Here is a 27,380-nt window from a genome sequence, read left to right on the forward strand (position 1 = left end):
ACTGTTATAGCCATTCCCTGCCTTTCACAGAAGTGCCACATTAATATTGTCCACTAGGTGGCAGCAGTTTTTGACGAAAATGTTACTGCGCAAGCGCCACTGAGCTTACTCAACAATCATGGCGGCGTGTTACGTGAGCGCATCCAGGACGGCGCTGAAAGGTAAAACACAAATGCATCAACGTTATACGCTCTGTAAGAGGTTGCTCCCGAGGGCTTAGTCTAATTAACATTTACATTACCTTTGACAAAGGCTGTGGCAGAGTCATTTGTGTAAATAACGTCATGTAGTGTTCGTAATTAGTTTTTTTTCTTTAACAGCACAGGTGACTTTTACTTGTTTTTTATGAGACGTATGAAGACTCAGCCCTCATAATAAAATGGCCGCAGAGGGGACACACGTCTTATCACTGAAGCATGAAAGGCTTTCCCCTCCCCCTAGGTGCACACCTTGTTCCCGGCCGGTGGCTCCTCACGCGGAGCGGCCGAACCCCGACACTGTGTCAGTGTTCGCGGCTGCCCGCGGCCCGCTGTCGTCCGCTACATGTCTCCCCTGCCGCCTCCGTGTCCAGCTCCAGGACAGAGCCCGAGAGGAGCACCGGCGCAGACGACGGGAGACCCGGGGAGGAGGAGGAACCTGAAGGTCCGGAGTATATCCCCAGAAAAAAGGCGAGGAACCCCATGATGAAGATTGGCTACGCCTGGTGAGTCTCTTCTCTCTTGTACATCCCGAGGGTCTAATATAACTACAAATGATACCCAAAGAGCTAAAACGCCACAAAAACAACACCTGTGGAAATTAGTACATTAGATTGATTTTTGTTTTGTTTTGTGCAGTACTAACACTTGTTGTAGTAGTTGATGTAGCACATGCAGTAGCAGTACTGGTGGCAGCATCAGTAATAGCAGTATCACTTATTTATTAATTTTTTCATGTTATTGATTGTGTCATTCACACACACCCAAAAAAAAGATCCTAGCCCACATGGACATCTGAAATACTGTAGTGGTGGTGAAACGTTTGTCAGACAAGAGAATAACGTCTTACATCATTGCAAACAATGAACTTTGTCTCCTGTCACACGCTCTACAGAAAATCTGCCGCAAGAAAGGATCCCTTCTTAAATTACCATTTAAGTCATCAGATATGCACATTTTGCTATACACTGTAGCCCTTAACTCATCCTATAATGAGCAATAAAACATGACGCTGACTTTGTCTTCCATCCCATATAAATCACTTAACAAAATATGTCCTTTTCAGAGAAATCATTAAACCTGCCTGGTTCTGAATGTAACTGTGTACACAGATTTTCTTTAGTTTTGGCCCCAAACTCTGCGTCACTTAGGGCTCTACACTGTTTTTCACGAGACAATATGGTTTTAATTGAGGTTTGTTCCAAATATTGGCAGATTTTCCTTATACATGAGGAACAATTTGCCCTGCGCTTCATGAAAATTACACATGCTAGCCAGAGTTTAGCCTGGTTGGAGTAGCTGTACTGAAAAAAGTTTGATGTTGAGAGTAAAATCCAAATATGGTAATTGCTTCTGTTTTTGACATGATTATTTAATTGAAAGGAACTTCAGTGTTGATTATTTGAAGCTTAGGCATAACCCCATCCTAAAGCACAATGGGTTGTTGCTGGTTTATCTTCTCACTAAATACTGCATTCTTACCATTCTGATTCTTTATTAAGTACTGGTGTCTGCATTGACAGCTGGTAAACAGAACCTGACAGCTAATATTATGCCTGGCTGACATAAAGACAATGCAGGTGTTTATATTCCTGTTCCAACGATCAATTGGAAATATAGTAGCTGAAAGGAATGCTCAAGCCTGAGGATACTCAGTGGCCAGTGCAGTACACAGTCCTAACTAAAACTAATGTAGTCTAATACGACGGCACTAACCAATCCACAAAACGGCACACAAAATATTAGAAACACCTCTCTGTATAACAAAATACAAGAACAGCACCACGAGTTACAGCCTCCAAAGTGACCATAAAGTTGGATCAACACAGCTAAAACAATACTTTCATTCCCACTGAGTTTGCTCCCTCCATACCAGATGATGTTGACAGTTCCTGCAAACTCATGGATCTATGTTACTTGATGAGCAAAATATTTGTCTATCTCTATGCCTCTGTCCAGGATGATTGGCCTCCCCGTAGGTATCATCAGCTTCATCCTGGCCAAGAGAGCAGTGGACAAAAACCGACTGAAGCAGCTGAAGATTCGACAGAGGATGAAAAGCTCAAACGAGGGAGAATATGAAGGCAGCCGCTACCGCCATCATGGAGAGGATGTTAACCTGGACCAATAATGTTCACGGTTGGCTGTGTTGATTTGTACATATCCTGAATCTAACTACTGAGACGGTGATTCCTGCACTCATGCCAAAGAGTGAAGACAGAGGAGATGTCAACTTTATGAGCTTAACTTTAAAACATCCAAAGACTCTTTGACATTCAGAACTGGGCAACTATTTCATCTATAGGTTGATGCAGGAAATCTGGGAAGGGACATGTCTGTGACAAAGCCTTTAATCAGGACAGTTTTTGTTGCTTACTCATGAACATAGATGGCTCAGTGTTAAATGTGACCACTTCATTAAATCTGGAGAATGACCGCATATTTACCGGCCGTCATGCTGATGTTTTATGAAGAGAATAGAGGAAATAAATGAAAATGTATATTTATTAATGAATTCTTATATATGTGTGTGTGTGTGTGTGTGTGTGTGTGTATATATGTATATGTATATATATATATATATATATATAAAAATTGTGAGTGGTACACCTGCATATGAAGCAAATCAAAAAACACAAATAAAAATCTTTTATTTGATATGAAAAGGCAAACAGATTCTCTTCAGCATTGTTATGTATATTTACAAACCTATACCTACTTACTATCAGTGCCACACAGTCAAAATGTTTGCCATATTTGTTTGGAGTCAAGGGTTATACTTTACGTAACCTTGGCTTGGGTCTATACTTACTATGAATATTGGTGTGTGGAGGGCCAGCTGGGTGGGGTTGATCATGTCTAAAGATTGTGGACAGTGTGCCGGTTTAGGTGAGACGCAGTAACTCTCAGAAGTGTTCCGATAATTTAACACCATGCTGTCCTTTATGGAAAATCCCACCCTGCTGGCGCTCTCAGTATTTGACCCAACTAACTGTAACAAAAGAATATATAAACAGGCACATACAGTATCTTAACAATACTATAAAAGCTTATTGAGTATAACCCTGTACTTCTTAAGGTAAAAAATGTAATCCCACAAACAGTCATTGTGAAGGCACTATAGTGATGTAGTATGTAAATACTTACAGTAGAGCTACAGAAATCAGCAAATCTGAGGCTGTCGTTACTGAGCTGTTAGTCAGGGGTGGGCGTGTCAATCCCCAGAGTATTGATAACACAAATGGGAAGTGTTTTGCATAACTATACTTGTGCCATTAGGATCCATGCCAAATGTTACATCATACATCGTGTAACATCACATTTTGGGTACGTCAGCGCTCTTCTTAAAGCAGCTGTTAGTTCTTCAGCTGCTGTTGTGCATTTGTGTTTAAAGAGTTCACATATAAAATTTTATTGCAACTGAACCCTATTTTGCCTTTTAATGTGCATATAATTGAAGCAATGGTTCTATATTTTTAAGAAATGCACAGATTCACTATCTTGCTGAGAGCAAGATGATTGATACCACTCATGTCTGTACGGTAAAAATGAAACTACAGTGAGCTAGCAGTCGCAGTTAGCTTATCTTAGCATAATGATTGGCAGAGGGGGAAACGGCGAGCCTGGCTGTGTCCAAAGGTAACGAAATTCACGGAACCACCACCAATCTTGACTAATTAACACATTCTATGTTGTTTAATCTGTACAAAAGCTAAAGTGTAAAAATGACACGTCCAGTTGAGACTTTGTGAATTTACAATTCATGACCAAGGAAATGTGCGGCACATACTATCCGTAAAAGCATAACCTGATGTTTTTACAATTTGTTATGGATTAAACAGACAAGATTTAATGTAAGAAGTGAGATTCAGAGGCGCTGGTGGACAGATTCTGTATGTGTCATTTGTGTAAAATTGTCAGTTGTGTTTTTTCAGGAGGTTATGTGCTGGACTCCAGGAAACCTGAAATAGTCGAGCATTAAACCCCTCAAAAAGCCACGTATTTGTCGCATTTATACCCCAGTTTTTATACAGATTAAAATAATTATATATCATGTTGATTAGTGAACTTTAGAGGTGCTGGTAGGCAGATTTTTTTATTTTTAGACAGAGCCAGGCTAGCTGTTTCCCTCTTTTTCCAGTCTTTATGCTAAGCTAAGCTAACCTAACCGACTGCTGGCTGTCGTGTTTGATTTCAGAGTACAGACATGAGAATGGTATCAATCTTGTCATCTAACTCTCAGCAAGCAGGCAAAGGAGGGTTCTTCCCAAAATGTCCAACTATCCCTTTAAGTAATTTACAGAGAATAGTAAAAATAAATGCTTAATATGTGGCAAAATTATTCCGTGATAATTGAAACCTATTTAGAAATAACCTATTTATGAATCATTCACGTCATAAATCCTGACATGTACATTAGCTGCTTTCAATAATACAAACGAATATGAATCAATATCAGTATGAATATTATGATCCTGGCAGTTGGTATCGGATTGAAACTTTTGGATAAAGGAACATTTTTGGAGAACGCCCACCCCTACTGTACCCCAAAGGCAACAAGAGAGATGGCCTCTGTGTTGGCAAATCTGACTTTGAACATTGGAACAAACATATTTCCCCTTTTTCTCAACATTTATACAGATGGGAAACAATTGATTTGTAGCAGCACACCTACATGCAGAAAAAAATAGATATTTATATTGTAGTATTAATAGTCTTCGCTAACCACTGTTAGGTTGTTTAATGCAGATACGGAATAATACAGATTTCAGAAAAAGTGCATTTTTTTCGTTAGGATTAACCTACACTATGACAAAATCTCAAATTCAGCCCTCTGAAATGCACCATGATTTTATAAATGTATTCTAATTCTGACTGAAAAAACACCCAAGGGTTTTATAAAGCACGGAAGGGTTTTGCAGCTGGGTGCTTGTCTGCACCTTGTTGCCCCAGGTTATACACTTGTGGACTTATTTGGTCGACGCGCCAATAATTTGCAGCAGAAAGAGGAAGATCTGGATGATGTCGACGTAGACAGAAAGTGCGGCGAACACGTACTCCTCTGGACTGATGGAGTGTTTCCTGTTCCCTATCAGCAGCTGTGTGTGGTACGCTAGGAACTACAAACAAAGAGAAAACATTTTCTTTTTAAATCTGCAAAAAATGGTTTTTAAGAGGGTGACGAATCAAGTAGTGAAATACTCACCATAGTGAAGACTATGGCTCCCAAAGCTGCATACAGCATGTGAAGCCACAAAATCTGTGACAACAAACAAGCCATTACCATGATGAAAACTTGAAGATGTGTTCTGAGGGACAGTGTTTTGTTGTTCACTTCAGCTTTAACTCACATATTTTAAGGACAGCACAATGGTTGTAATGATGCCAGTCACAAATATTACGATCCCCAGGACACAGAACAGGCCTTGGCACTTGGTAAAGTCGACCTTTTAGAAAGAGAAACCAACAACAGCCATGTTAATCAGGGTTTCTGCATGATTCAACAAGTTAAATTTTAAGACCTAACTTTTTAAGACCATTATGACTGCAATGTAAGACCTATCTCACATCTGTACTGGCAAAAAAGTAAGAAAGATATGAAGGAAATGGGAGACCGAGAACTACTTGCAAAGTAAATGGATTTATTCCCATTCAACATGAACATTTAACTGAAGAGGACTACACACAACTAAGTGTACGCAAATTACGCTATTTTCAGCATTCTTCAACCAAGCACTAATTGTGCTTTTCTTGAGCCAGATCTCGTTGAACTTGCACTTACCCTAATTAGATAAAAGTAACGTTAACAGAAAAAATTTTAACTTATTACTTCTAGAAGTAGTTTTTTTTTTTTTTTTGGAGAGGAGACGCCACATTGGCCCACACACCACATCACGACGCACCAGCTGGGTGTGCTCCGACAAATTCTGACCAGGATGCACAGTTTGAATTTGGGTTATTGGTTCCATGTTGGTTTCATTTTGTAGTTTTGTCACAGCGTGATCCACCCAAAAACACATTTAAGAGCGAGACTGAAATTAATGCAACTTTATAAAAGTAATGTTAACTTCATAATCCAATCCATTTTAGACCTGTAGTATTTTAGAATTTTTAAGGCCTAAAATTCAGACTTTTGGATTTTAGACTTTTTAAGACTTCTTAAGGACTCGTGGAAATCATGATAATACATGTGACTGCACAAAAACTCTGAAGCCATTTGAAGGTCATAAGTACTCATGCAGACACACACACACATACACACACATCCTACCTTTGTCTGAAAGCAGAAGACAGTGACGGCAAGGCAGACCACAGCTGTGATAACCAGAGCGAGAAACACTGCTTTTGTGCTATAGAAACTAAAAATAAAAAGCGCAACTCACAGTTAATACAGAAGCAAACTGTGGAAGTTTTCATACTACCTGGACTGTATAGGTGCATTATTTACCTGGATATGGATCCAGTCATGTAGGACAAAGCCAGAGTCTGTTAAAAAGAATAAACACGATTGAAGGTTTAATAGCAGCAAACTATAATACTTTAATTGTCCAACCAAAAAATTCAGGCACAATACATTTAAGGAAATGAAAAAACACTCTGTAACTGACTTAAACATCTGCTATCATAAGCTGTGGTAATACTGGGCAGAAAGAGATGCATAAAAAAGGGATAGTCCCAACAAATAAATGATTTTAATTTACTGTATAATCCAGTGCTAAAGACATAATAATGGGCTAAAAACTAAAACTTTCACCAGGCTGTAATGCAATGTGGATTGAAATAGGTAAAAGGGCAGAAAAAACAATTGCAATGGAGCTGACAAAATGTAACACTTAAAAATGAGTCAGCAGTCTGAGTGACCCCCACCACAAAGCTGAATAACAACAGTCCAACTTTTAAACCTCGCCCATCAAGTAACACATGGAGCCATTTTGCCCTCAGAGCTGATAAAACACAGACACCGAAACAACATATCAAAAGCATTATGCAAACAGCCTGAGTCAAGTGTGGTGACTCACTTCTTAGTTCAGATATCAAAGTCAAAGTTCTAGCACTGAGACAACACTGTTAGAGCCTAAAGGAAAGCTACTGTATTCTACGTCTAAGAGTAGATTTGATCCAAGTCGAGGAAACTGTCAGTAACGTTTGTCTCCATTTCCTGTTTTAGAAGTCATCCAACTTACAAAGATGAGCAGCAGAATGACATTCCATGGGCACTTCCTCCTACAAACAGAGGGGGATTAGAGAGTTCACCACAGGGTTGCTCTATAAATATTCTTTGTAAGAATATTCTTTCGAAGACCTTGTAAAACTAAGCAATCAAACTAACCGGGGGCCTTTACAGCAGACCAGCACAAGGTGGGTGACGATATACACAGCACTGAAACAACAAAATGCGGATCTGATATTATGAATATTCACAAAATTAATTTGGATTCTTATAAAACCACTTCTGGTGTTACCAAAGAGAGAGACTCACTATGATGCCCAGTAGACAGCCAGGTTTCGCTGTACAAAATCTTTGACAGGCTGGCTGTGGGAAACGGAGGCAAAGTTACAGCATGATACACATGGACACATACACAAAACAGCCACATGAAAGACACACTCAGTATACTCACACAAAAGTGAATACAGCCACAATGGCTGTGGTGACGAGGAGCTGAGACGCCAAAATCAAATACACCTGAAAAACACAAGCAAACAAAAGGGACCTTACACCCCATAGTTTCTCGTCTGAGCAGTTCAATCCATTCTAAGGCAGCATTAGCCCCTAGTGTCTTAAATATCCTCTTTACCATTTTGTATGACACAAGAAAAACATAAACAATTATGTGTAAAATATTACGTAACACTGATAAAAAAAACAAGTAATGGAAATCAAGCAAAGAGACATGTCACTTCCGGCTTCTGTCTCGTTTGGATTTAGAAGTAGTTGCCACTAGGTTAAAAATCCTTTTATATCATGCAGCCAACATAATACTTTTTAAACCAGGTGGTCAGAAGAGTCTTTGAAGGTTCTGAAAATACCTGCAACCCAGAGGGTTGTTAACCAACCCTCTGGGTTTTTTCAAAGACAGCCAGGGATTTATCCTTCAGAAAAACATATGCTTTGCTCTGTGTCACCAGTGTAATGGTACCACACACACTGGTGCTAATCCAATACGGCGTGTGTGTGGCAAGTATACCTCACCTTTCTGATGAAGGCATGCCGAATGGTCAGACTGTCCCAACCGCTGTCGCTTGCCGCAAACCCATCGCCTGTGTTATCAGTAGAACAGACACTGAATGTGAAGTACGAGCACTGACCACAAAGAGCTACAAGAAACATGTCACCCCTCACCAGAGAGTGGGAGCATCATACTGTAATCCAACCTCCGCTGACATTCAAAGTTTAAAGTGATGGTTTGAAAATTGGGGAAAAGAAATTGCCTTTCTGCCGAGAGTTAGATGAGAAGATTGATACCTTATGTCTGTATGCTTACTAGAAAGCTATGGTTAGGAGACGATTAGCTTAGCGTAAAGACTGGAAATAGGGGAAAAAGAATCTAGCCTGGCTCTGTCTAACGGTAAAAACTGCAATAGAATATCTAGTTAGATTAATCTGTTCAAAAATCAGAGTTTAAAACTGACCAAAAAAAAGGTATTATGGGGGATTCTGTGCTGGGTTATTTCTTGATTGGAGGCATTGATTTCCTGGAGTAGAGCACATTAACATCCATAAAACTACAAACTCACAAAAAAAAAAAAAAAAATGAAACAAGACATAATGTTTTAAATAATGAGCTTTAGAACAGTTTAACTATTACTTTGAAAAAAAGGGAGCTTTAATACTGAATGTAATTTTTTAATTCTATGATGCAGTCACCTTTTTGTTTTTTTGGGCCAATCAGAGTATGTTTTTAAAATTACTGCTGGCTGGGGTTACTTGTTTTTTTTTTCAAATTATTACGAAACACATTTTTTTTTTAAATGTCAGCACACAGTACCAAAATGCATCATCCTATTAGTTTTGTCAAAAAAAATGGCAGAATTATTTTTTAAAAAAAGGCTAACCCCACTAGAAAACACACAATGATATGCTTAGCGGCCCCTGTCTTACCAGAGCTCAGGACATCTGATGGTATGGTAGGTGGGACAACAGGGGGCATGGGAGGGGGACTGGGGTAGCCTACTCCTGGAGGCCCAGCAGGGTGAGGCTGTCCTGGGTACATGCCAGGAGGGTAGCCCCCTGGCTGGCCCGGGAACAAAGGGGCGTTTGGTCCAGTTGGGTAGGGAGCAGAGGGCTGGCCTGGCTGGGGACCACTGTAGACAGGGAAGCCATAGGCAGGGGGTTGTGGGTAATTCCCATCCTGGGGTGTATACAGCGGGCCAAAGGAGTCATCATACCTTGGAGGGTAGTCTGACCTGGACATGATGTCTGTGAGGAGGCAAAGCATGAGAAAATAAAGTTCACAGCTGTTTCACATTTCTATGTACAAAAGCCGACAGCAGAGAGGGTGAAATGCAGAGAACAAACAATGAGGACCAGTAAATTACCATTGGAATATTAACTGGTAATTTTAGTTTTTCACAGATATATCAGCATGTATGTGGGCCTTTAACTCTGCTGCTCTCATCAATATTTTTGCAATAAGAATGGATGAAATATGAATGTGAATGTGAAAATGGTAGCAGTGACAAACCCACGGGGGATTTTAACCCGACTCACCATTCCCCTCAACTCTTTGGATAATTTTAGCATGTCTGAGGCGCGTTTCAATTTTATGGCCTGCAACGTAGATGTTTTCGCTCACCCTCACTGCTCTAATCAGCTTTGTTTTCAGCCAACAAAGGCAGCAGTTTTCGGTGAAAAACTCTGAAGTATGCTACCTGCCCAGCAACATGCAGTAGACAGTCAAAGTTAGATACCAGCTGGAGAACATAGTGGAGCATTTGGTGGCTAAAAAGTCAAATAATTCCCCGCGGAGCCGGTGGAGACCAAAAAAGGGAAAAAAGGACAGTCAATATTGGACTTATATTCACCAGTTGGCCAGAAACAAGACTCCAAATGAATGCCAATGTTGATCGGTATCTGCTATGTGTGTATATAGGGAACTGTTCGCTAACATGTTAGCCGTATCAACTTGATAAAGCGATAAATGTTGTGCCTGTGTTTGCCCCCAAGTGACCAAAAAAAGATAAATTGATGCAAAGAATGTTTGACCTGATTTAGAAAGTGCCACCATTACATACAGAACTTTGTCAATCAGAGAGCACTGAGAAGTGTATTTTTCAACTCTAAAATGACCCGCTCTTTAATAATATCCTTTAATGTATCCTTACCCAAGCTTTTTTGTTTATGTTGAGTGCTTATGTGAAATAATGAATTTCAGCTGACATATCTTAATCTGATTTTTTTTAAACTTTTACTTATCAATACTGGTATTCAGGGTAGTCAGGGTCTGATCTAATCCCTATAGTAGGGATGGGAGATATGAATTAAATGTCCCAGGGGTGTGGGTAATTTCATATTGCGATCTGGACATATTGTGATGTAGTGTATCACAATATATAGTGATATAGTGATATAGTGTATACATTTTCTGAAATAAAAACATTTAAATAAAGATACTTAACATTGGTGCAAATAATTCTGTAAATCAAATAAAGCGGTTCTGCTTATTGATTTTCAAATCCACATCGACCTATAGTAATACATCCTAAAATATTAAAAGGACACACTGGCTGCCTCGGTATGCTGACAGTTAAAAAAATGTACAGTCCTGGCTTTAGTAACTACAGCACAGACTGGCTTCAGGCCCGGGTATTGGGCTGCTCTTGGTGTGTGAATGAGTGTGTATTCTTGCACACATATTTATCCAACACTTAGATTTGGCTAGGTAACAATCACACTTGAGCTAGCCTTATAAGATATATGTGGGGTTGTATCAGGTTAAAGTGAACATATGGTTCTGCTTAACAATGTGGTTAAAAAAAAAAAACCAAAAAAAAAACACCACAGACTCAAACATGGTCCCTGAGGGAAATTTCTAATTATAAACCACATATAAACTCACACAATGGCCCAAGCTTCCAATGTTCCTGCAATGAGGAAAACAATTTTTTGGTACTGAAACAGGACACTTTTAAGTACTTCACTAACAAATTAAACCACATTTATAATGTGACTCATTTAGACTTTAAACACATCTCTCCCAGAATGGATTTAAACTCTTAACATTTTGCAGATGATGTTGTCAGTTTACTCCTCACTAGCTTAAAATAGATACTAAGCCATTGTATTGTTATGTTATCTTGGCTTGTTCCTATTGGCTCAGTTATTTAGAAAATGCAAAATGTTCTCTGAGCTGCATTTTCACTGGGACTATTAGGGAATAGGCACAGTAAAGGAATTCAACAGCTGGCTCCACCTCATGCTGCCGTCACACCCCATCCTGAGCACCAAGCAACAGGACAGAAAACACAAAATGGAAAAAAGTGCTTCAGAGTATCTGCAGTCAAACAGGAACACACAGAAGGAGCCACAGACCTGATCACGGAGACACAGTTAGCAGAGGAAAGGGCTTAAGGTGTTCGTGTGTTTTAATAAGAGGGTGTAACTCTGCTCTAGGAAAGTTAGCATTTAGAAAATCTCACACAGAGGTTGGCAGAAGAGTTGTAGGGAAAAATAAGTTACAGCTGGTGGCTGATGTTGATTTTCCACATCTGATTATGCCATTTCATCGTTCTCACCACCACTAACACCAAATCGTCATGTGGTTCTAAGTTAGCGTTGTAAAGTATGTACCCTGTTGACAGTGTGATAAGTTTGTATACCTGCATGTAACTGTGCCCGACCTGTGCTCAGGGAAAAATCCACTTGGTCTGTCATGTGAGCGGATGAAATAATAGAAATACCTTGCAGGATGACAACAGTAAGAACCAGTTTGGCAAAGCTTATAACTTTTGCTTTGTGTTGAGACTGTCCAAGGTTTTGATTTGACTTTGTAATATCCGAGGCTGTTGCTGAGTAAATAACCCAGACAGTGTCTTTTCTTTAATGTCGGTGACTACTGTTATTACTACAACTTCCCGTATTTGTCCTTAGTTATCATGACTTTTCAGACTTGTCCTTCCTGAATCATATATTCCTAAAGTGTTTGCAACTTTGGGAAACTGTCCATCACTGACCACTATATGTATGAAACTGACCATCATTTTAAAACAAGTGTGAACCCCAGCACTACTTTTTTAAGGTTCTTCTGTTACTGCAGAAAATGGGACGGGCATCGTAATTTTTACTCGTCCTGAATTTTTATGTTATTTCAGCCTTTACAATATAGCTAATAGTTTATATAATCGACTTAGTCATTTTTCAAGCAAAGATGCGATAAATTGAAAGGTTCCGATTTCTCAGGTTTGAGACTGAATATCTTTGGGTTTTGGACGGTTGGTCAGACAAAACAAGACATTTGAAGATGTCCCCTTGGAGTCTGGGAAACTGGGATGGGCGTTTTTCACTGTTTTCTGATGTTCTCTAGACCAACAATGAATTACTGCGTAGATTAATGGAGAATGAAAATAACTGGTGGTTGCAGGTATTATTAGTTACATTAATGGCTGCAGGCAATTAAAAAAAACACCTTTCACAAGGAGAAACTTAAGGTTCAGCCCTGCTCACAACCAAAAAATGTTTGTATAGTCCCTTACTGATGGACAGCCTTTTAAGTGATATTTGAATGAGATTGTCCTTTCATATACTATAAAAGTTGTGTGTGTGTGTGTGTGTGTGTGTGTGTGTGTGTGTGTGTGTGTGTGTGTGTGTGTGTGAATGAACTAAAAGGAATTTGCCCTTCACCGGGCAGCAGATCAATTCGCATGTGGGGAAACAGGTGTGGTAAAGAAGTGACCAGAGATCAACATTCAGCTCCGTTCCCCTCCGGCGCTTCTGGCGATAGGATGCAGCGCGGTGCATCAAAAAGACAAGACCGAAACAACAGGTAGCGGTGGGCTAAACAAAACGAGAGGTTCAGAAGGATGCGCAACAGAAACTGCGCCGAGACATTTCAAATAGGAGGCTAAAGCGTCCCGAGCTCGGACTGCACCCACCCCACCCTCTTCAACCGAGGACCAAACCCATACCTCACAAAAAGCCTTTTCAGGTGAGGGACGCTGGGCTGCCGGACAAACAGGGCCTCACTGCTACGAGTAGCGCTCAGCCATCAGGAAAAACTTTCGGCTACTTGATGGGAGGCTACCGTCACCCCACTGGGAGCAGCTGAAAAATGAACCCCGGTCCGTATGTTTGACGCGGGTCGCCGGGTCGCTACGAACACACGGGAATCTTAGATTTAGCTCAACTTACCGAGCAAGAGATGCGAACGTCAAAAACGGTCTGGTCGTGTGGACTCCCGGGGGTAGAAGGAGAAAATGTTCAAGGCTTCCTGCTGACAGCCACGGCCACCGTCACGCTCTCTCTGCTCCCCCAAAAAACAGAGGAACCCTCCAAAATACCGAAGAAATCCGGTAAGCGCCCTGATATCAACTTGTTCGGCAGCCTGCCCCTCTTCTCAGGCCTGTCCCGGTGTGTGTCGAGCGGCAGCAGCGACCAGATGTGAAGGGGCAATGGAGAAACTTTGCTGAACAGTGATCTCTAGGGTGGAGTCTCTATCTCTATCACTCACACACACACACACACACACACACACACACACACACACACACACACACACACACACACACACACCAGGCTTAGCTGACTCATTTTCGACGGGCACGTCTCATGTTACTGAATAAAGGTGCATTACAACTACATACTACGTACATTAACTCAGGTACTGCACAAGTACAATTTGCAAAGGTAGAGCATGACTTCCCGTTCAGTCATGTTTTTAGAGTTTGAATGTAGTTTTTACTCATTTGCATTGGTCCAACACAAACAGTTACTATGCAGTCACGATTTTACATTCAAAATAAGATATCTAAACCAATAAAGTATGGTATATTTCTTGAAGAACAAATTGTCCAACTTGTAATTAGCATTACCTGGACCACCTTTAATTTTAAAATATTGTCTACATGTTAACATTACATTTTGCTCTTCCTATTTAGTGCATTTTACTGATATGTCCATGTCTTTACTCAAGTTAAATTATGAATGCAGGACTTTTACCTGTAACTGAGTATTATAACTTTGACTTAAGGAAACTATTTGAATCTGACTCCATACAGCCACCAATACAAATAAAAATCATTTTAAGGGAAGAATTATCTTAATTTTCCCTTAATTTACAGAATCCTCCAGTTAACATAACTATTATTTGCCCTATAAATTGATTTAGTTGAAAAGGTGAGTTTACATACTAATTCTACAATACAGCGTTTGAACTGTTGATCTGATATATTGGCATACCATGACAAAAACAGGAAAAAGAAAAAAAGGTGACTTCTCCTCTGAAAGACAAATGTAAACATTTTATTTGCCATTATGCTTTTTTGTTCTCAAGTTTAACAGACATCATCTTCTCGGCACAACTACAAAGACACCGACATTTAAATTCATCCAACCATCTGTACCGTACAAAGAGATTAAACATACATACACTCAATCACAGTCATACACACATTTTATGGGTAAGGGAATCTTGCACATTGGCAGTGTTGCACTTGGTTCCAGTCAGCTCACACAAATTTGAGGACAAGCTTCTTGGTCAGAGTGTACTTGGGCTCTGGCATTTGTTTGTAGTTCCGATACTCTCCTTTGCTGACCTCCCTGTTCACACGTGTCAGAACAGTGAGTATATCATCCTTCATCGAGCTGCACAGAAAACATCAGAAACACATTACAAATGATAAATCTTACAAGAATTGTAGCTATATTATAATACAACATCACTTCCTCTGTTATATTACATGAGCAGCACAACAAATACATCTGAAAACACTAAAAACCTCTATTTATAAACCAAACATTTTATTATTAAACGTGCATTGCATCATGTTTACTCATTTGTCTTCAGCACAACAATGCAAAATTGTAGAACAAACAGAAGGCAATTGGCAGCTCCATTCTTCTTATAATTGCACATTGTGTAATACAATGTTTAAATGAATGCAGGGCACGCTATACAGGGAACTATTTCATTAACGTTCAATAAGTTTTGATCCCTTGTGACTCTTAGTGGTTAAACTGGGGGCCAGCTTGGTTTCAAAGCTCTGCTTAAACCCTTCATCTTTAACTTTGTCTGGAGGCATCTCTCACCTTTCAGCTGATTTTTTCAGCTGCCTGCAAAGCTCCTGGATGTAGATGGAGCCTGTGGAAGTGTTTCGAAACGACTTGTACTCTGGCACGGTGGCCATGCCCAGCAGGAAGTCAGCATCCCAAGGCACGGTCTCGGCATGGAGACGACCTGCGTCTTCCTCCAGGTGGCTCTGTCCGACCCCTTCCTCCTGTTTTGGCATCGGGGGACATGGGATGGATCCTCCCTGGTAGCCACCTCCCTGGCACGCCTGGATGAAGAACAGTTTGGGCTTCCCTGCCAAGGTGGGGGCTCTCTTGCTCGTGAAGGGCTCTGTCAGTTCTCGCAATAACACCTGCTGCTCATCAGACCCAAAGACACATCCCTTTTCTCCATGGGAGAGCACGCAGACCACCTAAGATCAGAGGCAATCATGTTTTTTTAAGTTCAAATCACATCTCAGTTTAACTTGGGTTTTGGATATGTTTCCGGGTGACACATAATAACATTTAGCTGAAGTCAAACATGAGATCATTTTATTTGCAAGCAATCACAATTAATCTCAGAAACTCACACGTTAACCAACCTTTTAAAAATGTACTATTTGATAGGACCATTGGCAATTTGTGAAATTCTCCCATTCACTTTCTTGCTGAGAATTAGATAAGAAGATTGACTGTCTGTAGGATAAATACGAAGTTATAGCCAACAGCTGCTTAGCTTAGCTTAGCATAAAGTCTGGAAAAAGCAATAAACAGGTAGCCTGGCTCTGTTCAGAGATACATCACCTCCAAAGCTCACTAATTAAAATGTTATATCTTGTTTGTTTAATCTGTACAAAAACCAAAGTGTAAAAATGACAAGTTGCAGTTTTACAAAGGTTTATGTGCCAGAATATCTATTTTTTGGCCAGGCTACTGGCTGTAACTTCATATTTACCATACAGACATGAGTGGTATTGATCCCCCCACCTATGTCTCGGCAATAGAGCCAAAAGGGTATTTCCCAAAAGTCAAATTATTCCCTTAAAGTGTGAATAATAAAGTATTGTATATACAGTATTCATTGATGAAACTGCTCTGAAGATGTGTGCGATTACTCACCAAGGCATCATGATTCAAAAAATTCTTTTTGCCGAGCTCTTTTAGCGTCTGTCGCATGGCGTCAGCAGACAGGTTATTGTGAACCACCACTGTAAAGCCAAGGCTGGTGAACACAGAGTCCAGAGCCCCTGTATCACATACAATAGAGACAAACTGAAGAATACTGGTGGTTTAGGTTTTACTGTACATTCAGCCCCACAGTCAGCTGGGGTCAAAGGGTACAGATGACGTGCAGCGTTTCCTATATATAAATTTATTTTTGGCGGCATGCTACAATATCAACACTGACTGCTGTATATTGATTACTATTTCAAATGGGTAAAATCTTATTTCATTGTAGAGCTCTCTCTCTCTCACTCTCTCAAACACACTGACATTGGACCTGTCTGTGAATAGCCCCTCTTCTCCTTACACACTGTGAATTAGAATGTGATAATGCGTGGGAGGAAGGGCTGTTTGTGGCTTTTCCCCCCAGAGAAGATGGCTAGCATAGCTGCTAGTCAATAACGACTCCTCGTGCAAGTGGATAACTTTAATCTTAATTCTGACACTCTGACACTGAATGTTTGCTCCCTCAATCCAGATGAATATTGAAAAATATTCATCTGGATTGAGGAGACTCAAAAGGGCTTCTCCTGAGAAGGCGCAAAGACAGTCTGGGCCAGAGGTATTAGCAGAACACGGTACTTAGAAACTTGAGAAAACACAGGTGGGAAAGCTGCACAGTCTGACCAGTGGGATTAGCTATCCAATGAATTTGTTTTGAATATTCCCAGGCTATTGCTAGGGCTAGCGGCTAAGAGATAAACAGTACATACATAAATAAGTCCACGTGGCTCTTCAAATACAAGAATACATACTCGCATCCTCCTGAGTTCCCCCTCGATTTCTCAGCTCTTGTCCCAAGAAGACCTCATTGTTGAGGACCACACAAAAACCACGAGGGATATGCTTCAGAGTGTACTCCTCTGTCTGCAGGGCACAAGCGCAACCACATAGACAAATCATAAACATTATTGTTCTGCTAAATGAATGAACGAATGTATAAGAGGTATTTGTGCTTGTGTGAATATTTACCTCATCTAGAAGAGAGTTTGGTTCTGCATCAGCATAAACACTCCCTTCTTCATCTAAAGAATAAAAACAGTGGAAAATTACATCCCCTGGATGTGTATGAAACAAATAACAGCACAAAAGTGATTATCTACAGCAGTGACGAAAATGTGGAGGGGTCTGAAGTTGTAGCATAGCCATTTGGGGTCTTTATAAGCGAATGAATGGGAAGTTTGTGAGTAATTACAAATTAATTACAAATACAGTGACAAAGAGAGACTTACAACTGGGCTGAGTCTCAGATATCAATATACTAGGCCGTGGCGGCTGAGAGCTGCTGTTGACCCTCTGTGGAAAGAATAGGAGCAGCAGCAGTCAGTAAACTCACTCGCTAGAGGATTAACTGTTTAAAAAAACAACAACACACATTTATGAACACACACCTGGTAATCCATACTGACATGATGAGGTGATCTCCTCTGACCCTGTAGGGTTTCCCCTGCAAAAAGTACAACTGCTTGATGAATTTCATAGTAATACAACATTTAAATGCATATATGGTTGTTTGTGAGTGAGTGGGTCTCATACTGTTTCTGTAGCGCTGCACAATCAATGCCAGTTGTTGATCGAACTCCCGCAGTATTTTAAGCAGCTCATAAACATTTGTATTTGAGAGTAAACTGGTCTTTTCCATTTCAGCAAATAAATCCAGCGCTGTCTGCAATTGAGAGAGAAGATTTGATTGTGTCTGTGTGTATAGAGGCTCTGTAGTCCAATCACAAATCTAGAAATCACTTCTGGTGCAGTAAAAGTATCAGGTGGAGAACGTAAAAAAAACATCTGTTTGTAAATAATCGATAAAAAGGAGTTAAAAATAACGAAGCAAGAAACAATGTTACCAAAACCGTTGGTGGCAAAATGACAGTAGATTACAGCCATTTTGACAAATGATGTCCACACACAATCACAAGCCCCCCCCAAAAAAGAAGAAAAACAAGAAACCCTTATTTTATTACAATTTGATACGGGAAGCTTGTATTGTATGATAAAACTTACAATGGCTCCATACAATATATAAATATAATAATGTCCATCAGTCTAATTTCAAATAGACTTAGATGAGAGCGCTCATAACTAATGACTCATGACTCTACTGCATGCACTGAACTGTATACACAAAAATATAAATGATTTTTTGAACCTTTCAGTTTAGACTTTTTCCAATTATGAAGCAAAAAAAACCAACACAAGATTTCACTTAAATTGCAGGCAAACTGAACAGTTAGCATCGCACTTTGGAAAAATGATATGTAGTACATTATCTACTTGGGTTAGTGTGAGGTGCAACAATGACGGTATGCTGAATACAGTGAAGAGAATTTAACTATAAAGGCCGGTTTATACTTCTACGTAGGATGACGCTGATCCTACACAGTAGCCTACGCAAGTGGCCTACGCCGTTTATACTTGTGCGCTGCTGTGTCTGTGTCGCTCTGCAATTATACTCCCAAAAGGCTAGTTAGTTTCTATCTCACTGTGTGTATTTCAAACAGTGGAACTAAAACTGAGTGAGTCGTGTTGGAGTTGGAGCTCATAAATGTTGAACAGTTACTTTTACTGAAATCACTGCAACGCGGAGGAGATGGCGTGTAAGAGGGTAAATTTTCTGTGCTCGCCCGGCCCCTGAGAGACATGGATGACCAAGTGGACCAATCACAGTTGTTGTGGTCTGCATCACCGCGATGTGTACTTACATTTCTAGGGAGGTGCACGTCAGGCTACGGCATAGGGTAAGCGGCTACGCCGTACCTGCGGCATCAATTTTACGCAGAAGTATAAAATGGCCTTAAGTTTACTTCCTAATGTCGTGTATAAGATTTTTCACTCAAAAGCAAAAAGTTAGGTCGACATGTCATCACTTCTTATGTAACTGTAGGTGCAGCAGTGATTTTCAAAGTGCTGGCAAGGTGGGTGGGTGTGTACTCACATCGCTGGTCTCTATTTGTCTTTTGCCCAACTTGCTGGTCAAAAGAAACTTCATCTTTTCGAGATTCTCCTGAGTCATGTCCTCATATACATTGTACAGCATCACCCTGACAGAAAGAACAAAAGAGTGAGAAAGAGAAAGAGGAAAGGGACAGACAACGAAACGACAGACAAAGAATAAAAACTTTGGGAATAAAAGTTACCGTGTTGTAATCGTGCCAAGTCATTATCTGTTCGAGTTACTGTCAGTTCCTTACTGCTTTTACCTGTATGCTGAAAGGCTAGGCCTTGCATCTGTTTCCTCTGGTGTCCTGCTGTCTGTCTCCAGGAGGTTGAGGAGATCTTCTCGACGGATGGTTTGGAGCAGCTGAGAAAGGAAGAAATCATTATCCAGCAGACCTTTTTCTTCTAGTCTCAAGAACAGCCCTTTTGCATCCCCGATCTGTATGAGAACAACCAAGAAACACAAAGGCAATGGTTTACAACCCTTGAGGAGAGAAAATTTGAAATGAGACAGGAAACAACAGCAAAGGATGTTGACAGCTGGAGAGAAATTGTGTCCAATCAAAGAATCTCCATAGACAATGTTCCTGAGTTTTGCAAAAGCTTTATACAAATCATTATTAATATACTTAGATATCAGGAGAAAATATCACAGGACACTCTCATTTTGGTGGGTGTGATTGTGTAGAATGTCTGTAGGGTAAAACACTGACTTTCAGAAAAGGTCAAGGAAAACTGTAACTGTAACCAGAGTCACTGGTCAATGAGATTTTTCCCCCCCTCAAACGTGGGGTTAAGACACGTGCAAAGGCAACGGTATTAGATATGCGGCGCTCACCCCCTCCAGGCGTTTCCTGTTGACAACATCGCGACACAAGAAGCACAGCGCTGCCACCTCAGAGGACTCCAGCTCCTCGTCTATGCGGGACAGCTTCAGTCTATCCATCACGGCGCAGGTGTGGTGCTCCGCTCACAGTGGGCCACAGGTCCGTGCTATCGGAGGAGCAGCAATAAAGCAGACCGAGAGCAGAATAAGCATGGGATCAAAAATAAGGTCTGGAAAATAGTTTGGAAAAGACAACATAGAAGCCTTTAAGACTCAATGTCTATACACACAGGCAGCTTCAGATCACAAAATGAGGTAACTGATAACCCAGCTTTGGCAAAAACTTGATGAATTTAGTGAGAATGACATATCAGCAAATATCACAATCATTTGCAAATAACTAGACACGACACAATACACTATAAAGGGCATTGTTACGCTACTAAATACCACCTCCATGCTGGATGTGGTTACAAGAAATTCATAGAAAATCACAACTGACTTGTTCTTAAATTGTGAGTATCGATTACTTTTACAAGACTTTCGTAGCCCGGCCCACGATCATATCGGAGTTACTCGCCCCATGATCCACCGACATGCAGTCTGCGGTCCTCAGGCAGGAAACTGGTGGCTTTTCCTTACGGTTTCGTTTAACTATAGTACCGTAAAGTCGTGTGTGTGTGCGCTGTGTGTATTTGTACTTATATGATGCCGTTTATTTGTATTTTAATGGTCAATTTTTGCTTATTTTGTTCCTGGTACTTGATTTAGATTTGGTTGTCTTTCTGGGCGGCTCGGTAAATAGCCCTTCCTATTATCATCACTGTCATATTTGAACAACTGTACCGGATCTTACTGGTGTTTTTTAGTCGCTGCTAGACTTTCCGGGCTACAACTCACAGGAACGTCCTGCGGCGAAGTCACCAAGCAACACAAGCGATGGCTCTGACGTTTCTTCACTTTCACAAAATGGAAATTCCAAACTTTAAAAGTTTTCACTCGAGCCTGGGCGGCGGAACAAACACAAGTATCGAAGGCTAAAATCGGCCGAACGGTAACATCACACTACAGCCAACAGTCTTTTAACCTCTGAGTTGATCCGTAGACTACAAGCAAAGTTATCTTAACAGGTAACGCTACCGCCTGGTTCAAACGAGCTAACCTACGACGTTAAAACTTACCGCTGTTGACTCGTTTGTGACTGTCAGCTGACGAGCAAAGAGCGAAACGATTCCTCTTCTGCAATTTAGTAAAACTGAGTTCTTTTGAGAGCGAAAAATTCAAAAAATTAAGTGCAAATTAAGTCTAAATGGTAGTCTTCCGGCGTTCGGTTCGCTCTACCGTACTACTAGTTTTACTTTCTGTGGAGAGGAGCGCCTGTTTTCAGGTACTCCTAACTGCAGGCCGGGCTCAGCGTGGGCGGAGCCAGTTGGGGGGGTTCGGGCATCTGATTGGGATGCCTCCTGGGCGCCTTCCAATGGAGGCCATCCGGGCACGTCCAGGTGGTAGGACCGCCCGGGGTAGACCCAGAACACGCTTTCCTGGAAAAGCCTCGGGATCCCCCAGGAAGAGCTGGAAAACGTTGCCGGAGAGAGGGACGCCCGGGCGGCCTGGCCTCGGTTAAGCGGCGGGAAATGGATGGATAATTAGCACCCACATGCACATGAGCTAGCAAAGTGTTTAAAATTAGGAAAATGAGAGAAAATAGAAAAAGGCAGCAGCAGTCAACTTCATCACTGCCCCTTCTTCAGGTATAAGGCTGCATATTATATGGTGGTCAGCCACCACATCAAGGTCATGCTTCAGTGAAGCACAGAGGTAATATGTCTTAATTTATTGTAAATATTAGACGATCACGTTTTTTGATTTGCCCTTTTTTTTCAGTTACAGCACAGTGTATTTAATTCAATAACTTGTTACTTTACTGTTATTCCTCTCTGTCAGACTTCACAGTCATAAAGTTTGGCTTGAGTTGTAGACGTTCGACACACTTTCATTGTTGCCATTGCACGGTAACAATAATCAACAGAGCACAGTTTCTGAGGCACTTGACACACTGTCGCCATCAGCACCCACATTCCCCCGAAGAGCGCCCGGATACCCCTGAAGAGTGCTTATTGACTTGGTACCTGTGCCCAGGTACCTCTGAAGAGTACTCAGGTACTTGGTACAAATTCAAATTATATAGTGAATGCTAGCTTTTATTGTACAAGTGTATTTCTTCTTCTTCTTCTTCTTCTTCTTCTTCTTCTTCTTTCTGATTTACTTAGTCAAAGGCACCACCTGGTGGCAGAAGCCGTGCAGCACAGTCACATCAATTCTGCATTAAGTACTAAATGATGAAAACTGCAGCCTAGAAACCATGTTACACCAGTACATCTGGAATACCAACATTGCCTTCATGTAAAGAAATAAGGATGCAGTTGCAAATTGATGTGTTAGCTGAATTAAATGAAATTATACAAAAAATATTGCGGGTCCCCTATAAACAATATCAAGCTGTTAACAGTGGGTTATACCAGAATAGTAAACATAAGCAACCCTGTAAGTATCAATTAACCTCTCACATTGACAACAAAAACATCTGTAGAATAACCCCAAAATGTGTGAGTTAAAGTCAAATACGAAAAGGTCCATTGTTACTGTATAATCAACTCCAATACTAATGTGAGTTGTAACACTAGCTGCAGATAGATTAACAGTGACAGAATGTTTGCAGCCCAGACAGTGAAATTGACAAATTGATACCTTTGTAATTATATTATTTATTTGAACATATACTATATATAAAGATATTACCTCTGCTAATTTATAATGCTATTTATTTTCCTCAGGAGAATGGAGACAGACTATACTGTATGGAAATTCTTACAAGCTGAATGTGCTTGGTATATTAAGTTACACCAGCTTCAGTAAAGAGATTAGATATTCGGGTGACTTCTACATCATCTTTACTAAAAAATATAACACAATTAACAATTGAAACAATCAACACGACAGACAAAACAAGTTTTGACAACTCCTCATTATTGGATCACTCCTGAGCTACAAAAGCAAGATTTGGGAGAGCAGTCGCTTCCACTTACCTTCAGAATGAAAGCCTTGTTTATGGACAATGAAGATGCAGAGGGATTTTGACATACTATTTATTTGTACTGAATATTTCTTAGTTTGAATTGTCCTAATTAAAAAGGCCCAGAAGTCTCCATGACTGTACCTCTAGTATTGCCTATTTGGAGAAAGATGTAGCATATCTTTCATAATGTAACAAAATGTTTTGTGTTACATTTTGTACTTTTATTTTCTAAATAGTTTTATAAGACAGACTGGCTTTCCCACTTTGAGTTGACCTAGATTAACTAGTGTGATGATAAAGTTTGACACAAACCACTTCATTCAGATCGCTAAAGTTTTTGGTCAAGATCACAGAGCTAAGGTGATGTCTTATGTTTGTAAGTTATTGTTCATCTCCGCCATATTTCTTTTAATAACACTAGTCATCTGAAAAGATAAGTGCAATTTTTAAACTCCAGCGTGAGTTAAAGTGATAAAGAAACAGTGAGTTACGAAAGCTTTTTAGATGTGCCCTTGAGTGTGCTTTCAGAATGATGAGACTTTCAGGCTTGATTCTGGAGGATGGCGGGAGGCAAATGGGATGAAGTACTCTCTGGCAAACTGGAAGACATCGTCTGGTTTCCTCAGTAACAAGAACTGCAGGAAGTCAGATATGAGGGCACGGATCTCTGGATGCTGTCTCAGGTACGAAGCATGATCCGCCTTCAGCTCCTCCTGACACAGGGAGACATACACACAAATTCATATTCTGTTTTATATAGTAAGATGAGATGTATGGGATGAAACTTGATTATTCAGGAAGAGTCAGTCTGAATAAATGAGTCACATATTAAGCCGGTTTCACCTTTCTGTCCAGGAACTTGGAGCGCATCTGCATGTCTTCTTCCCACACCAGGGGGATCTTCTCAAAACCTAACACACGCACACACGCAAACAAACAACATCACTGACTCTGTTTCATTAGAGAATCAGTTTTTAAGTGTGTGGGTATGGTTACCTTTTTCTAGCTGTGATGGCAGCTGCTGAAGCCTCATGGTGACTGGTGATCCCACCTGCACTCTGCTGGCCAAGTGCCTGATCAGAGAACATAAGCTGCTAAAAAAAATAATCTATCATGTTAACAATGCTTTCACTAGTTGTGGATGCAGAGGTGTTCACTGGTAGCCAAACATACGCACATACAACTCGACTCAAAACAGTTGAAATGTTAGTTTGCTGTTGTGAATTTTGCAGCCATCTCTTGATATAATGCTCATGGCTGCCAATACATTCTCAACCTGTGGGAAGTACTGCACATATAGTAATGAATTGTCACTATTCGTTAAATACTTGTTGAGATCCATGACGCTTATATTTTTTAAATTAAATTACAATAGTTACGTTTGAATTATTTAGTAATAAATGTGCAATATTTTTCCTAAGCCATGTAAATAATTTACCAAAAATATTGCATTAGGAACAATTGTTGGACCTTATACAGGTATAGTTATGAAGTAAATAAAATGCTTTTATAGGTGAATTCTGGGGTATACTTCCACATGGTACGTGGCTGATAGCACCTTATTAAACCTGGATCTGCCCCTGACATGTCACACAATCTGTTTGACTAATCTGCCTTTGCTGATAGTCAATATTATACTAGTCTCAAGTGTCCTCGCATCAACAGTGATATGAACAGCAATCATAAATCTTTCCTTCTCTAAATCCTCCAAAATAAAAGCAGCTGTTAAAGTTCAGCTGATTTCAATGAATTAACACACTTTTGACAAGAAATTAAGGTAACAAAATGTTTTTATAATTCATCCTGCAACCCTAAACGCTGGTATAGTACTTGCAAACACTAAAAGAATTGTAAAAGTGTAGAATAAAATAAGTCATACCCTGTTTGATCCACAGTGGTGGGCAGTGAGACTGTCCAAAAAGTGTAAGAACCTAGAGAGGTGGTCATTGAATTTACCCATCATCAAGGAAGTAGCACTGCCAGGTAGCGGCGCTTTCCTCCACAGAATGAACAATCCTCTCCATCCCAAATAGCTCCACGGTCTCACCCCCAACCTCCAGCTGCTTCAGACCCAGCTCACTCTGAACACACACACAACGATAATCAGAGGTCACTCTTCAAATAAGTCATTGACTAACCAGGAAGTCTCACACGAATCTAAATACATACAAAGGTGGTGTGGATGATGCGTAGTCCCTGGTCGAAGGAAATGAAGGTCATGTTTTCTGGCACCTTCTTCCTCAGAGCTATCAGGCGCATCAGCAGCAAGATGGAACCCTCTGTTACCAGCCCTCTTAGGACAGACGTGGCATAAGAAACACTCTCCCTTGTCACCTCCTGTGCACATACATTCACACATAAAAAAAAATTACACCTTATGAGGTTTGTTGACATCTCCGAGCAAGAATTTTATGGACAGTAGTGTAACATCGAGCATGTTGAGAGCCAAATTGAAAAAAGACGATATTAAATGTGTGAGTTAGACGTGTTTTGAAAGGTCATAGCTTTGTTTAAATTTGATTGTTGTCTCAGATTTTAGGTTTTTAACCACGCCAAACACATCATATTAGCATCTATTTAGCATCAAAATGTTTACAAGGCCTGGGGCTGATAGGACTTTTTACTTTTCTGTCAGGATTTCGGGCAATGACTCAACTCTACTTTTTCTTCTCTCACCTCTCCTACAGTGGTAACCTTGTCTATCACCATCTCCCCGTCGTGCCGCACCATGTGACACCTCTTGTCCAAACTGTGGCCTTCAAGCTAAAGAAGTGTGTTTAAAGGCAGGAAATGCAAAATAAAAATCAGAAAGATGTCGGATAACAGTGAAGGGCAGATAAGAGTACAACGTTTTCACTTAGCAGCAACAGCTGATATATTATGTGTGTGTGTGGGAAGCGTGTTATGACTCACCTTGACGTACTCATGGTAATCTTCCTCCAGCACCTCCAGGTCAGTAGTTAGGTAGGCTTGAATTGTCAATGAAGACAAGGCAAAGGATATGAAGATAAAGTACACTGAGACATTTGTAAAAGGACAAAACACTGGAGATCAACCTGCCTGGGCACTCCCTGCCTCCCTTCACCTGTCACTGTTGTCCCACAGGGGGAGTCGTCAATGGCTCCTTGGCTCTGAGCATGCAGCAGCATACAGGGTTGCTGGACTCTACGGGCAAACTCCACCGTCACACTGAACTTCCCCAGGTCTCTGCCGCACTCTGACACAGTCACCAGAGAGTCTGGAAACACACACTTCTGCAGCTCTGCAGGTTCTGAGAAAAGCGGGGGGGACTTTAGGTTGAACAAAAGCCACAATGGGCAGTTAAAAAAAAAAATCCAAAGCTTAGAAATCTATTTTCTGCTCTTTGCTCACATGAAATGAATGGTTCCTTGAACATTCTATGTGTCTGGTGCAACTAAAGATGTGTCAAGACCAGGTGGTGCTAACTCTCAGGCGTACACAGGTTCTGTCTCCTGTTGACACTCCGGACTATCCTACAAAGTATACCGACAACCGACTTACCGATGCTGGACATGAATGTGATAGCTTCGTCCGAGGCTTTCAACTCCACTCCACGGCTGGGTCCTTCACTGCCCGCTGAAGCACCGACAGGAGGCCCATCTTCCAGCGGGGCTTCCATCATTTGCGCTGCCTTTTTTTTTTTTTTTTTTTTTTAAGGCAGATACTTCTAGTAGGAAAATTAGTACTTACGTAGCTGAAACAGCTTTACAAGACAGACTATTTTTGCGCCAGCTAGGTTGTTGTCATCATTTTTATGGCGTTTTTTTTTTTTTTTTTTTTTTTTTGCGGGACTTCTTTATGCAGCTTCTTTGGAAACGGAGAAGACCAACAAATTGGAGTTGTCATAGCAACTAGTGCACGCTGCAGTACCGTAAATACGTTTATGTGTGCGCA

At 40.7% G+C, this 27,380-nt stretch overlaps 4 protein-coding genes across 6 annotated transcripts; 1 reads left to right on the forward strand and 3 right to left on the reverse strand.

Moving 5' to 3' along the window:
• Nucleotides 1-45: 45 nt before the first annotated feature.
• Nucleotides 46-2,704, forward strand: si:ch73-71c20.5 (DUF4748 domain-containing protein). Its single transcript, XM_040143700.1, has 3 exons — nucleotides 46-161; nucleotides 442-703; nucleotides 2,157-2,704. The coding sequence occupies exons 1-3, from the start codon at nucleotides 119-121 to the stop codon at nucleotides 2,326-2,328; spliced, it is 477 nt and encodes a 158-aa protein (XP_039999634.1). The 5' UTR covers nucleotides 46-118; the 3' UTR covers nucleotides 2,329-2,704.
• A 127-nt stretch (nucleotides 2,705-2,831) lies between these two features.
• Nucleotides 2,832-13,847, reverse strand: tmbim1a (transmembrane BAX inhibitor motif containing 1a). The gene is made up of 12 exons (XM_040143699.1): nucleotides 13,546-13,847; nucleotides 9,301-9,618; nucleotides 8,392-8,459; nucleotides 7,820-7,884; nucleotides 7,678-7,731; nucleotides 7,528-7,578; nucleotides 7,382-7,421; nucleotides 6,646-6,683; nucleotides 6,469-6,556; nucleotides 5,549-5,644; nucleotides 5,404-5,457; nucleotides 2,832-5,317 (listed from the first exon to the last, which is right to left on the reverse strand). The coding sequence occupies exons 2-12, from the start codon at nucleotides 9,611-9,613 to the stop codon at nucleotides 5,168-5,170; spliced, it is 1,017 nt and encodes a 338-aa protein (XP_039999633.1). The 5' UTR covers nucleotides 9,614-9,618; nucleotides 13,546-13,847; the 3' UTR covers nucleotides 2,832-5,167.
• Nucleotides 13,848-14,634: 787 nt separating this feature from the next.
• Nucleotides 14,635-21,874, reverse strand: casp8 (caspase 8, apoptosis-related cysteine peptidase). Of its 3 annotated transcripts, none has more exons than XM_040143966.1 (12): nucleotides 21,571-21,874; nucleotides 20,402-20,556; nucleotides 19,827-19,927; nucleotides 19,562-19,667; nucleotides 18,163-18,292; nucleotides 18,018-18,073; nucleotides 17,859-17,922; nucleotides 17,599-17,651; nucleotides 17,382-17,493; nucleotides 16,522-16,649; nucleotides 15,442-15,833; nucleotides 14,635-14,997 (listed from the first exon to the last, which is right to left on the reverse strand). In XM_040143966.1, the coding sequence occupies exons 2-12, from the start codon at nucleotides 20,507-20,509 to the stop codon at nucleotides 14,862-14,864; spliced, it is 1,386 nt and encodes a 461-aa protein (XP_039999900.1). In that variant the 5' UTR covers nucleotides 20,510-20,556; nucleotides 21,571-21,874; the 3' UTR covers nucleotides 14,635-14,861. The 3 variants fall into 3 exon arrangements, with proteins under 3 accessions (XP_039999900.1, XP_039999899.1, XP_039999898.1); XM_040143965.1 differs by having other exon boundaries at nucleotides 19,827-20,002; nucleotides 20,402-20,619; nucleotides 21,571-21,868; XM_040143964.1 differs by having other exon boundaries at nucleotides 19,827-20,002; nucleotides 21,571-21,866.
• A 1,249-nt stretch (nucleotides 21,875-23,123) lies between these two features.
• LOC120799086 (ciliogenesis associated TTC17 interacting protein) lies at nucleotides 23,124-27,105 on the reverse strand. The gene is made up of 9 exons (XM_040143968.1): nucleotides 26,988-27,105; nucleotides 26,551-26,736; nucleotides 26,379-26,434; nucleotides 26,142-26,228; nucleotides 25,635-25,802; nucleotides 25,422-25,546; nucleotides 24,462-24,538; nucleotides 24,309-24,376; nucleotides 23,124-24,178 (listed from the first exon to the last, which is right to left on the reverse strand). Exons 1-9 carry the CDS (start codon nucleotides 27,103-27,105, stop codon nucleotides 23,990-23,992), a joined length of 1,074 nt encoding a protein of 357 aa, XP_039999902.1. The 3' UTR covers nucleotides 23,124-23,989.
• Between the last annotated feature and the right edge of the window lie 275 nt (nucleotides 27,106-27,380).

The sequence above is a fragment of the Xiphias gladius genome, chromosome 14 (genome assembly GCF_016859285.1).
Source record: "Xiphias gladius isolate SHS-SW01 ecotype Sanya breed wild chromosome 14, ASM1685928v1, whole genome shotgun sequence".
In the NCBI taxonomy this organism is placed as follows: domain Eukaryota; kingdom Metazoa; phylum Chordata; class Actinopteri; order Istiophoriformes; family Xiphiidae; genus Xiphias; species Xiphias gladius.

Bases quoted from the DNA above. Each gene is read 5' to 3' on its own strand.
- si:ch73-71c20.5 (XM_040143700.1), top strand. From the start codon at position 119: ATGGCGGCGTGTTACGTGAGCGCATCCAGGACGGCGCTGAAAG. The intron at 162-441 runs GTAAAACACAAA...CCCTCCCCCTAG, and splicing joins ATCCAGGACGGCGCTGAAAG to GTGCACACCTTGTTCCCGGC. The intron at 704-2,156 runs GTGAGTCTCTTC...GCCTCTGTCCAG, and splicing joins ATGAAGATTGGCTACGCCTG to GATGATTGGCCTCCCCGTAG.
- tmbim1a (XM_040143699.1), bottom strand. From the start codon at position 9,613: ATGTCCAGGTCAGACTACCCTCCAAGGTATGATGACTCCTTTGGCCCG. The intron at 7,579-7,677 runs GTGAGTCTCTCT...TTGTTGTTTCAG, and splicing joins GCTGTCTACTGGGCATCATA to TGCTGTGTATATCGTCACCC. The intron at 6,557-6,645 runs GTAAATAATGCA...TTTTATTTTTAG, and splicing joins ATGACTGGATCCATATCCAG to TTTCTATAGCACAAAAGCAG.
- casp8 (XM_040143965.1), bottom strand. From the start codon at position 20,509: ATGGATAGACTGAAGCTGTCCCGCATAGACGAGGAGCTGGAGTCCTCT. The intron at 20,003-20,401 runs GTGAGCGCCGCA...GTTCTCATACAG, and splicing joins ACAGGAAACGCCTGGAGGGG to ATCGGGGATGCAAAAGGGCT. The intron at 14,998-15,441 runs GTGAGAGATGCC...TTTTCTGTGCAG, and splicing joins CTGAAAAAATCAGCTGAAAG to CTCGATGAAGGATGATATAC.
- LOC120799086 (XM_040143968.1), bottom strand. From the start codon at position 27,105: ATGGAAGCCCCGCTGGAAGATGGGCCTCCTGTCGGTGCTTCAGCGGGC. The intron at 26,737-26,987 runs GTAAGTCGGTTG...CGCTTTTCTCAG, and splicing joins CACATTCATGTCCAGCATCG to AACCTGCAGAGCTGCAGAAG. The intron at 26,229-26,378 runs GTGAGTCATAAC...ACACTTCTTTAG, and splicing joins ATTACCATGAGTACGTCAAG to CTTGAAGGCCACAGTTTGGA.